The 12,639-nt window shown below is 42.0% G+C and overlaps 1 protein-coding gene across 1 annotated transcript; it reads right to left on the reverse strand.

Annotated features, from left to right (window-relative positions):
* Positions 1-1,506: 1,506 nt before the first annotated feature.
* On the reverse strand, positions 1,507-11,621 carry LOC143333028 (sodium- and chloride-dependent GABA transporter 2-like). Its single transcript, XM_076750948.1, has 14 exons — positions 11,332-11,621; positions 11,079-11,213; positions 10,647-10,787; positions 10,057-10,144; positions 9,637-9,769; positions 6,823-6,957; positions 6,625-6,728; positions 6,304-6,428; positions 5,296-5,408; positions 5,063-5,200; positions 4,216-4,318; positions 3,973-4,073; positions 3,237-3,407; positions 1,507-2,927 (listed from the first exon to the last, which is right to left on the reverse strand). Exons 1-14 carry the CDS (start codon positions 11,519-11,521, stop codon positions 2,793-2,795), a joined length of 1,812 nt encoding a protein of 603 aa, XP_076607063.1. The 5' UTR covers positions 11,522-11,621; the 3' UTR covers positions 1,507-2,792.
* Between the last annotated feature and the right edge of the window lie 1,018 nt (positions 11,622-12,639).

Below are 12,639 nucleotides of genomic sequence, written 5' to 3' on the forward strand. Positions count from 1 at the left end.
TGGAAAACACACATTTAAAGTGCTTCTGTAGTAATAGACATTAACATTAAGATAAAACAGAGAAACAACAATCTGACATCAGCATTTGGATTTCTGGGAAACAAGCTGAGAGGGACCCTTGGACGGGAGCAGGAACCTGACACATGCCAGGGTTTATACACTACCTGTTGCCAAAAGGCACAAAATTACTAGTGGCAGCATCCCTCAACAAAATTTCTGCAATTATTTTAATTCTGAGCCACGTTTTGCTTTCAGGGTAAATTAGATAAATCTACACTTGGTGCTTGTACACTGTGATGTGTGGATTGGCATACCTGTGATGTGTTGTGATGGGTTATTATAGGTATAATATATAGAATGCACACCTTTTCTTGTGAGGTGTTTACTCGCAGGCAAACATCAGAGAATGCAATCATTTACTTCATGTGATTGCTTTACGGGTGGTCTCTCTGTTGTGACTCTATTTCTATGTCTTTCAAGTCGATTTCCCTCATTGCTCTGATTTGAAACGCCTGTCTTAGTCTTTACAAATGTTTGTCAGGTGGCTGTTGGATTCTCTCCTGAATGTGGTGCGCCAGACTATTGATATTTAGACTTCTTCAAATAGTCAAAAAGGAAAATCAGCTTTGATAATGGTGAAAACTTTTGCAGTGTTGCATTACGTTACATTGCATGGAGGCAAGGCTGGATCAGATTTGCTCGAGGTTGCTTAAAAATGAGTCCAGAGACATTGATGAGTCTCGACTGAAATGAGAACTAATCTCATACCACATGGGTCCATGACCCAGCTCAAGAGTATGGCCTGTTTAGCTTATAAAAGAGTGAATTCAGCAATAATAGGCCTTTTTCACAGGCAACATTTTGGTATGTCATCATAGGAAAAGACCGAGTGTAAACAATAAAAAGACTGATGGTTGGATTCCATTTAGCTGCTTCACTTTCAGGCTGCTGGGATTGTGCTTGCTGGCTGACTGGTGATGCACTCTTAATGATAACAAAGACACCCATTGTAAAAATCAAGCAGTTGGATGAACGTTGTGTGTGACAAATTAAACCTAATACGTTTTCAGGTGTGTATAAACACACCTGTCCAATCAACACTCCCAAACTGCAGTCTGCTGCGTGTGAGTTAAGACAAGAAAGTCTTTGACTCTGGGGTCACAGTACTGTATATGAAGGTGAAATAACCCAAAGATGTTGCAATGACTATAGTTTTAAGATTTATGCTATATAAAATCACACTTTATAAAGGCAGTGTGGGTGAAGTAACTTACATAACAAGACCACTATCAGTTCAAAGCAACTTATTACCTACTGAGGAAAGTACTGTTGTGTTGCCAAAAATGAAATGAATGCGGCTCATTCTGTACGTTGGTTATTTTATCCAGTGGCTGTGTAGTCTACTGTTCATTACCCCTGAATGTGCAGGATTGACTGTAATGTCATTGCATAACCTAGTCAACAGCCCATAATCTATAACAGGAATGACAGATGCAATATCCCCTTCACAGCTCTTTATTAAGGTATGTGTGTGATTACAAGTGAATATAAAATCAAAAGGGTACCAGGGCTCAAAGCCTAAAGCCTAAAAGTTCATACAACATGTATTTTTGTTTTTTTGCAATTCAACTGCAGTGAAAAAAACGTTGAATTGTTTGAAGTACATGAAAGTAAACAGGATACCTGAGGTTTGTGGAGCTGAGCTCTTTTCAACTGACAGACACACAGACAGACACAAGATGCATTTAATCATGACGTTCTTGTCCCTTTCACCCACAAATTTAAAATATTGCTAACATGTCGATGAATTACAGGCTGTCCCCTCCACCATCTTCCTAGCTAGGCTGCATATGAGCGCTGACACCACAGGATTGGATACAAATACAAATATGCTTTAAAAACACCACTGAGTGAATGGTTAAAAGAACATAGCTAGTACATGTTCTAAAATACAAAATGGGCTAATGTACCATGCAAAATACGAAAAACACAATCCTATTTTCATCAGAATTTTGCTCAAGTTACAGGCGGTGGAAAAAATACACACATTTAAACACGGCAGGTCAGAGAGAAGTCAACAAACTGACCTCTGTGATCTCAGCATGTGCAAAAGCTTTACATGGTGCATATGTTGTCTTCATAATACAGTTACAGCTGTAAATCCTTGCACAAGCCAAGTCCATATTGTGGGGAAACACATAAAATACATCTTCACCAAATGAGATGATTTCATTATCCCTGTTAAATAATGCTTTTATTTTTTTTAATTTATCTAAAATTAAACTGACAGCTGTGTTGTGGCGATGAAGCCTGGGTCAGACTGCTTAAAGTGAAATGTAGAAAAAAAATCACCTTTACTCTCACAGTCAAACCTAAGAATTAAGCTATATGTCAGATTGCTTTGGACTTACAAAAACAGCTCTTTCAGCGAGCTCCAGTAGTCTCCAAAGATGGTTGAGAGTAGTCTGTCAGGGTCTTAGATGGCTACAATACAGGAACAGAAGCAAGAGTTCACCCTATGAGAAATGCTTCGGAATGACTTCACAATATAGTATTACTAGCCCATTATTTGCAGTTGCTGTGTTCTTGTCAGCTGTTATCTCCAAACGCTGTTATCTGTTGTTTTTGCATTTCCCAGGGGTGCGCTTGTTATTGACCGAAAGAACCTCTTATACTCCTAAGTCGCTTCTTTTTAGATCATTCTGATGTGTAATTCTTAGAAGTTGGATGAATATGGGTCGAGAAGACCACACGTTAATTTACAGTACACCTCTCAGCTGAACAATCTGTGTTCACTGAGTGATTTCCTCGGGGTGGGATAAGGGTTTGAGCTCTGTGGGTAAAGTGGTGCTACTGGTTTCCGCCGTCGGAAGACATTTTTGTTGCAACGGGAGTTCGTCCACCGGCTGGCAGAGCAACAACAATCGCTGAGGAACAAACAGAGATACAAGGCTGAAGTGAAATTCGCTGAGTGGAATGCACAGTGTTTATTACTTAGCACATACCAGGATTGATTCTTTGCACTAATGCTCCGGTATGTACATACCACAGAGCTCTTTATGAGCAATGGAAAACTGACCCAAACAACCTTTTAACCAATTAAGACGTGTTTTTTAAGGCACTCTCTACTGAATAATCTCACAGCAGCACAGTTTAATGTAACTTCTAAACAAATGTCATCTATGTATCAGAGGTTTGAACAGCATTTAAACAACTGAGAGAGAAACAATGCTCACCTGCCAAAGAGTGCCTTCTCCCTGACTTAATTTGTAAAGCACAAACAGTGGGATGAGGGACAGGGAAATGGTGGCGATAAACCAGCCCAAGATGTTGGCCCAGAGTGGATAAACATAAGTGTTACTGAACTTCAGCGGGGAGTATTTGACGATTGAGAAGATGAACGTGCCCTGTGATTGGAGAAGACAGAGTGGGTTAACTTTCAACACTGCAGTTTGTAATTGCATAACTCAACAGAGAAGACACTTACATAAATCAACCCTGGCCTCACAAGCTCTACTTTTCCAAAACGTCATTACATACCAGACATCTCAAATGGGAGATGCAAATCATAACATATAGACCCTCAGAGGGAGGGCATATAAATAGAACATGAGGATAAATCCTGTACATGAACATGGATATTCACCATATTCACCAACAAACATGTTGTTAATTTGATGGCAGCAGTTATGCTTGCGTGTTTTGGGTGTAATATTCAGCTGGGTTAACGGTCGAACTGGGAAAAGGTAAGGAGAGTGATGTATGTTACATTACAATGCAGTAAGTCCACCACCTCAGTGTATGTTTTCACAGCTGTGCGCATCAGTGCCTGTGACTGATCTGCACGTAGATCACCCCCATTTCCACTGGGGGTGGTGGTCCTGAGCCCTCGTTAATGTACATGCTTGCTGAGAAAGAATAGCAACACAAAGGGAAGACACAAATCAATGAATGAAATGACCGAGTGCTTACAAAACAGATGAATGGAGTGATGTAAGCCCAGCAGTACTTCATAAACGGCAATGGACGATAGCCAATCATGTCTGTGATGTTGCTGTAGAAACGGTCAGCGCCTTAAGTGAAAAAAAAAAAAAAAAAAGATATTAGAAAGGTCAGTCTTGGTTTTGAGAGGAATTTATCAGAATACGAAACGTGTCTGTTTTGTCAAGAGGATACAGTTTTTTAGTTCGGTTGGTTGTCATGTCAAGGACTTACCATACACCCATGCAATGCTGACAGACTGGCAGAGGGAGAGGAGGAGCAGGGTGGTGCCGCTGCAGACATGATGGTCCAGCAGCTGGAGCAGGTACATCCCTCCCTATAAACAAGGAAGTAACCAATAATATGATTAGCGGTGACCCAGCTCCATATTGTACATTGTGTGTGGCCTTTGTTTCAAGCTGTGCCGTGCTTGTGTGTATATAATTTGAGAGGAAAATCCCTGAACCTCTTTGACAGCTGCTACTCTTTTTTGTTAAGATATCATGTTGCTAAATCATGTCAGTTCCTTTTGTACCAAAGATTGAGATTTCTCATGTGGAAGAAAATAAATAATCAGAATACTGGCAGCAAAGACCCTGCTGGAAGCTTTGGGAGGTTTTCCTGTAAGCCCCCGGGAGCAGAAGCACATCTGAGGCCAATGTTTTTATGTAAACTAATGTTCAGTAGCATGAATGTGTCTACTCTTGACAGAAACATGGCTGTAATGAAGGCTACCAGTACTGTAGGGGGAGTATTGCTTTTGGCAGAGTAACTGGTGTCTGAACACTGGATCCAGGCTTGTAGACAGTGTTGCAGTGCACACAACTGGAGAGAAATGGCAGTATCTAGCAGGTGATATTTTCAACTCACACTTACCAAGAAATTAAAACATTTACTAGTTTAGAGTGGGGAAAAAAATACACTTGACACCACTCCCATATCTCTTCCTTAAATATGAAGCTGGAACCAACAGTAAGTTAGCTTTGCATGAAGTCTGGAAAGAAAACAGCTAATCTGGCAGCCAAGAAGCCACTGCCCCTGACCACAAAGTAGTCTAAGACTCAGAGTGTACTGCACTAACCTCAGTGACCAGGGAGAGTCCCAGCAAACAGCAGGTAGAGCAGACAGCCAGCAGAACCAGCTCACGTCTGCAACCTTTGCGCAAGTAAGTTGGGAACAGATCAACCAGTGACGTCATCAGACACTCCAGACCAACAAACTGGAAGGAACCAGTGGAAGGAAAGAGTCAGGTCTTCCTTCATTCATTCATCCATTCAGTCATTCATTCAGAGAGGTTTGGAGTTTCACCAGCACCTGACTGTCCAGTCCAAGCAGAATTATCATGATGAAGAAACACACCGACCACACCTGAGGCATAGGCATCATGGCTACAGCCCGTGGGTAGACAATGAATGCCAACCCTGGACCTACACACACACACACACACACACACACACACACACACACACACACACACATACATCACAAGTCAAAGTATTCTACCAGCATCTCTGCCAATAAACACGTCAGTTGATCGTAGGGTGTGCTATGATTATGGCTAGCTGCAATGCTGGGCTAAATACTAATGTCAGCATGGTTACATGCTCGTAAGGACAATGCTAACATGCTAATGCGAAGCAGATGGAATGTTTATGATGTTCAGCATTTTGGGTTAGCATGCAAACATGCACTAAGTGCAGGTGAGGCTGACAGAAGTGTTCAAAGGTTTGGAGAAGCTGACATGTTGATATGATGATGGTGCTACATGAAAAGTCACAGGCTCGCTAACTTATCGTACTGATTACAATTCATCCTGAGGAATGTGAGTAGCACAACCTAAGACCTGTGGATTCAGTTTTTGTTCTGAGTTGTTCTCAAAAGTCAGCACAGCTTAGGATTACTTCATGATTCCTAAAACCTAAGTCATGATTAATGCCAAAAGTGACTCTCAGTAATCTTCTTTTGTCTTTAGCTCTGCATTCCTCCTGCTCGCTGGTTATCTGTAATCATGCTCAACATGCTGAACTTGACCGAACGTTTCAATTTTAAGGAGAAATATCAATCGAAAAATAAGATGGCAGACGAACATATCAAGCCTTCTTAGGAGGGAAAGACAAGGGGATAAAGATTAAGAAAAAGAATCACATGATTTGGCGCAATTTCCACACGGGGAGAAGCGGCAGGATCTATGCAGGGTGCAGTATTAGACTAGCTACAAGCTATAAGCTACAAGTTCCACAACAAGAATTACAGGAAATGATTAACACAGCTTGTCACTCTAATGCTCACTATAAAGTTGAACTTAACTGACTCAATACTTGCCTGATTCAGCTACTTCAGCAATATCCACCCCTTGTTCATAGGTCATGAAACCCAGAACAGAGAAAATGGCGAAGCCTGCCACAATGCTGGTGGCACTGTTCAGCAAACACAAGTAGAAACAGTCCCTGAAAGAAAAAGGAAGAGTTCTCAGAAGTGTTGCAGAGGTGATGCTCATTTGATTAGCTAATGTTAATTACAGGCCCATGAACTGATTAAACTTGATCACCACATTCATGTGCAATCAAATGAGTGTGCATGCTTTTTTTAAAGGGTTCAGATATACTGCTGGTAACAGTTTTGACAGATCAGCCCTACGCCTACCTGTAACAGTCGTTGTTGTATGTGTTGTAACTCCCCAGAGAGGTGAGGAAGCTAAGACCGATTGCATAAGAGAAGAAGATCTGAGTGCCAGCATCCATCCACACCTGAAGGTCAGACAAATACTCGTGTGTGTGCATGTCTCTGTGTAGGGGGAACAATGTAACAGAACTGCTCCAAAGATTGTTTGTGTGCTCTTACCTGGGGATCTGAAAGGCGAGAGATGTCAGGATACAGGTAGTAGATAATCCCATCCATTGCACCCGGTAGGGTAACACCACGTATGAGCAAAACCAAAAGCATAATGAAGGGGAAGGTGGCAGTGAAGAATGCAGCCTGAAAGGAATGAGGAAACAGTAAGAATAAAAGTAAAGCTCTTAAAAGTAAGAGCCAACTGGCACCGTTAAGAAGAGGTGTCAGAAGCCTCAGGCCTTCTTCAGGATCATCATTCAATCAACATGATTTTGTTCTCCAAGAAGGCCTGAGGGCAGAAACCTTGTTATGATAAAGGATAAATACATATGGAGTGTCTGACACCTTCTACTGTCAAGTCTGCCTCCAGTGCCCTCACTGCAACTCTGTAAACGTTAAGTTTACAGTGATATAAAGACAGCCAATCCTCACATTTGGGAGGCTGGAAACAAAAAATGTTTAGGTTTATTTGCTCAATAAATGCAGATAAATAAGTGGTTGACTATCAGAATAGTTGCTGATTAATTTTTGACTCATTGATTCATTATTTCAGCAGTACTGGTTTGTATTGATCTTTCAAATTATATTGGGAATATGTTTATCAGATCTTGCATTAATATGAATATTTACACTGTTAATAAAAAACCCACCAAACTCCAGATATCTGGTGCTACATGAAGACAGGACCTTTTGACTTACGAGGGCGCTCAAACACACCATGAATTCCCTTACCCTAATCCTTGAACTTATCCCCTTAACCAACTATTGCCTAACCCCAACTCTTCCGTCAACAGTTCACTTTAACCTTAGTCATATTATCCTGGATGCCTGGTCGACAAAGGAACATTGCTGTCACAAGGATGATGTTTCATCATCCTTGTGACAGCAATGTTCCTTTCCTAGGACCCAACTCTTAAACCTACCAAAAAAAAAAAAAAACCCAAACAAAAAGAACCCATTTACTCAAACTACAACCCAAACTTAATCAACTTAAAGCCAAGTCCGCAATGAAACAATAAACTAACACAATAACGTTGTGAGGTTCCCACAACACAAAAACACAAACTGAGACACACACAACCTCTGAAAAAAACTGAAACTAAGAAAAATTCAGGAAAACATCCAAGCCCCTGGAAACAATGCACTCATTATACAAACCTGAACAAGCCATTCATCCAGAAGCACTGTGACGTCACAGACCAAAAGTTCTTACATTTAAGAGGGGAAAACGTGTGAACTCCAACAAAAACAACTCTGACTTTTTCCAACAACAAGTCCTGTAACCTGAGGTGAACCCAACCTAAAACCTTCAGCTGTGGACAAAAACCGAACAAGGGACTGAAACACAGTTACATCATAGGCTAGATCAAATGTGGTTACAACTGACAGATAATAGTAGCAATGAGATGCAGATGTTAGGATTAACAACAAAGCATTTATTGCTTTGAGCGTTTCCCAGCAGCAGCCCATAACTCACTGTGAATTGTGACTCATGACATCTGCTCGAATTGTTTCCAAAACATTGGAGCTTTATACATTTTAGCAATTTTGAAAACGATGGAAAATGAATTAATTAATTCATCCATTTTCTGTTGTGCTTGCGTCAATGAGCTGGCCATTTACTGTAAATGGTTTTATTTGGATTTAGTATGACAAACTTAAAAATAACTATGTTCTGATGCTCAGACAGATCTGTAAACATATAAACATGAGATATCAATGAGAGAAAGCAAGGGCACTGGAAGGAGCTGCGGCAACAAGAAGTATTGGTGTGAGAGTAGTGGTGTCGTAGTGGTGAGAAATGTTGGGGTTTACAGGCCAAAGGGTTTGCTAAACCATTGTGGCTGACCCCACTTGTGTGATGTGCTGCATCATCTGAATGCCATGGCCTGTCCAACCAGTTATGCTGGTTGAATCACTGATCTGTCTTACCAAATAAATACCCCCCACCCACCCTTCAGCCACACAGCCAACACAACCCTTCATAGGAACTTATTTTCATTTTTGTCTCATTGTCTAGCCAGCACCCTGCTATCATGGGTGCCATGCTGCTCAACCCACTAAGCAACAGGCAAATAATCACCCTCATCGTTTTCTCATCTTACCAAGCAAAACAACAACAGCCAAGAACATGCACCAATATGTCAGTCCAACAGCCTGTCAGGCTATCTAGCATGCCGCCATCTAGCCAATCTCCAGCTCTGGTTTCTTCCCTGCCAGAGAAGAGACGATCCACTCCCTAGAAACACTATGCAGTGCCGTGAGTGAGCATGGCTAGGTCCCTTTGTCTGTCACCCAGCAGACAATGCACCCAACCCCAAAAATCCCTGGCTTCAAGAGGGGGATGTGGTTTTCCTTTTCCGGGTGAAGTCCTGCAGCTCTTTCTTAGTCGATTCATGTGATGTCTATAAATGACTCAGTTGTCAGAGCAGCTCCGGCTATGCCAGACATTGTGACAAACACAACTTTTTATTGGTGGGAAGCCAATGAGGGATGATGTCCTATTTTTTGCACAGGGAACTTCATTTCTTTGTGGGAAGGGTCTACCTGAGTTTGTGAGAACATAAATGTGGGTTAAGTTAAAAAGCGTAGCGTATGCATTGAGTATCAACAGTATGATTAGCGTCTTGTCCAGAAGAGTGTGACTTAGATATGTAGATGTCAGATTTAATCAAGCCATAGCTCAAATAACTTGAAATTCACGAAACTGCTGCTGAGAACATAACTGACACTAAAAACTTCTTTTGGACCAGAGTTTTGGGGAGATTTTTACAAAAATGTGTGAAACATTTATGAATGTTGTTCAGAGTTTGACCAGCTGACCTTTCCTGTTGACTTAATGCCCTTCCACACGCAAAAGTAGCAGATGACCCAGCTCAGGATGAGACACAAGACCAGTTCCCACCTCAGGCTGCCCACCTCCTCGATACCGCCGGAGATTTTTAAGACCCTGCGCCTGGACAGAGGAGGGGAGCAATGATGGGTGTGAGAGGGCGAGAGGGAGAGCAAAAATGAACGACAGGTGAAAGGGAGGGAAACAGAATCAGAGGGACAGAAGAAAAGTGTCAGGATGAGAGGGTGGGAGAATGAGAGGAGGGGAGGGAAGAAAATCAAAGGTGGGCTGAGTGGAGGGGAGGAAGAGAGGATCTGGAGTGGCAGGGAGGGGTTGAGGGAAGAGAAGGAAGAGAGAGAAAGAATATTAATACATTCAGTTAAGCTTATGTGAGTTGACTACATGCTTACTGCCAGAACTCCACAACAGGAAGAGAGGCGTTCAGCCTGGCTGTCATGCTGAGGCTCAGATTTGGATGGTTGAGGTCCAAGCATGAGTCTAGTGTAAGAAAATAAAACACTGGGGATGTAAAAATGCACATTTTTCAGATCCAAAGGTGAACTTAATACATGCCTTGTTTGCCTCCCTCAGAGATATCTGTCTGTGGCTTCTCAGTAACGCTTCAGATAGCAGTTATTTCTTTTGTTGCTGTTTTCTATTTGTTCTGGGTAGTTTTTGTGATGTGTCCCTGTGTCCACCTACCTGTACTGTGACACAAACTGCATCTCTGAGAACAACAAGGTTTTCTAAACTACACTCAGTTTAACAAGGAGTGAAAGGAAGAAATGGGTACAAATCTGAGAATTTAAAAAGAATTTATGCTGTTACACTTTATTCCTAACATGACACCTTGTTCCCCTTCCTACATGTCTGTAATACTCTGTTATTACAAATAATTACACAGTACATTGGGAAGAATTATGCTGTATGTTAAGTTTATAAACAAGACTTTACACCCACAGAATTCGGAAGCCCAAGCCAAAAAGTGCCGACATCCTACCTGTGTTCCAGTAGTGGTTACACGTGGCCCAAGGCAATTCCGCACTGAAGGACGACCACAGGTAAAAGAAAGCCCACGCAATAATGACAATATAGGATGTGGCACTGAATGCAATGATTAAGTGACTGGCATAACCCATGCCTGGAGAAAAAAAAAAAAAAAGAAGAAGAAAATTACAAGTGAGGTCGGCGCGCAGATAATCTGTTGGTGCAGTTATCACTGTCTGTGGCACAGAGTAGCCTCTGCAAAAATGACCCCCAAAACATAAACATTATGCTGTGATAACGAACAAAGAGCGATTTTTCTGCTTCAAACCCATCTGGTGACACACGGTGATATGGTTAAAAAACAAAAAAACATGACGACGCATTAAATACACAGACATGAAAAACTTCAAATGAGCTCATACGGAAAATAATGCGTGCTGTTTACCTTGGAAAAGCGGGCAAATCCTTCTCCAGCATGTGATCCCCCCCTGACTAGTGTACTGTCCTAAGGCAGTCTCAAGGAAGAATAAGGGGACTCCGCATGTAAACATGAATAAGATGTATGGGATGAAGAACACACCTGCAAAAAAGCAAAAGAAAAAAAAAAAGAAAGGATATGTACTTCTTGTTGCACCAGATGGACAGTTTCGGAAACATGCGCTGGACAAACTGAGAGCAACAGCTGCTATATCAGTCACCTCCGCCGTTTCTGTAGCACAGGTAGGGGAACCTCCATACATTCCCAGGTCCGATGATCGCTCCCATCACAGTCAGGATGAACTCGGCTTTGGTCCCCCAGTTACCCCGTCCTTCCAACTCCTTCGGCGCGTCTGGGTATGCCTTTGGCACAGGAGCTTTGCAGGTGCCATTCTTTGTGTTCATGGCCATCTTTCCCCCTTCAAATCACTTGGTTTCCTAAAGCTACTTTAAAGGGGCAACTTTGCTCAGGACGCACCTAAGATTTTGTGCGCACCAGACAAAACCTGAAATTGTGTTGTAGGCAACGATGTGATCGCTGCTGTGGTAGATCTGTGAATGATGTTTGCTGAGACAATAACCATTTGTTGCAGGTCGGTTACATAGATGGATGTACTGGGGGTGGGGGGTGGGGGGGGACAGTTCAAGAGGGGCGGGACAAATGGACCGTTCCGCCTTGATTCAGTGTCTGGCTTACTTTGACTTTTAAATCAAACTACACTTCTGATATTGTTCAGTAAAATTAAAATGTGATGAGTCACCTTTCAGAATTTGTGCCAAAACTAACATGAAGGCTGAGAGGAAGTCATGACGCCTGCACCAGTGAGTCGGTCTCATCTGAATAGTCTGTGGGGAATATATTATTTATTATAGGATTCAAATCGGAGAGACAAATCAGAGTTCAGCCACTGAACGGGTCTGGGAGTCGCTCACAATTCTGGGACCGCCCGTTAGATGGCAGTAGCTCTCACTCCATATGCACTGCATCATCCACACTGCAACATGTGGTGCCGGACAGTAGCTACATAAAGCACATATTAACAATTAGTGATTTTTCTAGATTCACTTATCAAACCAATAACGTAAGTTCCTTGTGAGCCAGTGGAACTTTTTTGAAAACATGTCGCAGTGAGCAGTGAGGGGAAGATTGCATTTCCACGCATGGAAACAAACATTACACATTCTGAGTATATAAATATACAAATACTGTCTAACCTCAGCTGAGCCTCATGTTGTGCTGCAGTAACTGCACAACATCAGAAGCATGTACAGTAAGTTTTAGAGTGTAAATACAATAATTTAAAAAGCAGATGCAACACATGGTAGTTCTCTATAGCCCATACAGCAATTATAAAACTACATTAGCAGGAGCTCCATACCCACTGAGAGATGAGCGCGTTGATGCAGAACGACAACGGTCAGACAACGTTGCTGGAGGGGCGTCAACTTATTGCCAATACATGGAAAAACACCCCTTGTCCCCATTGTTGATGAGTGGATTATTTACCACAAGTAGTAGTATTTTAAAA

This window comes from Chaetodon auriga, chromosome 15 (genome assembly GCF_051107435.1).
Source record: "Chaetodon auriga isolate fChaAug3 chromosome 15, fChaAug3.hap1, whole genome shotgun sequence".
NCBI classification, from domain to species: domain Eukaryota; kingdom Metazoa; phylum Chordata; class Actinopteri; order Chaetodontiformes; family Chaetodontidae; genus Chaetodon; species Chaetodon auriga.

Bases quoted from the DNA above. Each gene is read 5' to 3' on its own strand.
- LOC143333028 (XM_076750948.1), bottom strand. From the start codon at position 11,521: ATGGCCATGAACACAAAGAATGGCACCTGCAAAGCTCCTGTGCCAAAG. The intron at 10,788-11,078 runs GTAAACAGCACG...TTTTTTCTCCAG, and splicing joins GATTTGCCCGCTTTTCCAAG to GCATGGGTTATGCCAGTCAC. The intron at 4,074-4,215 runs GTAAGTCCTTGA...TTTTCACTTAAG, and splicing joins CAGCATTGCATGGGTGTATG to GCGCTGACCGTTTCTACAGC.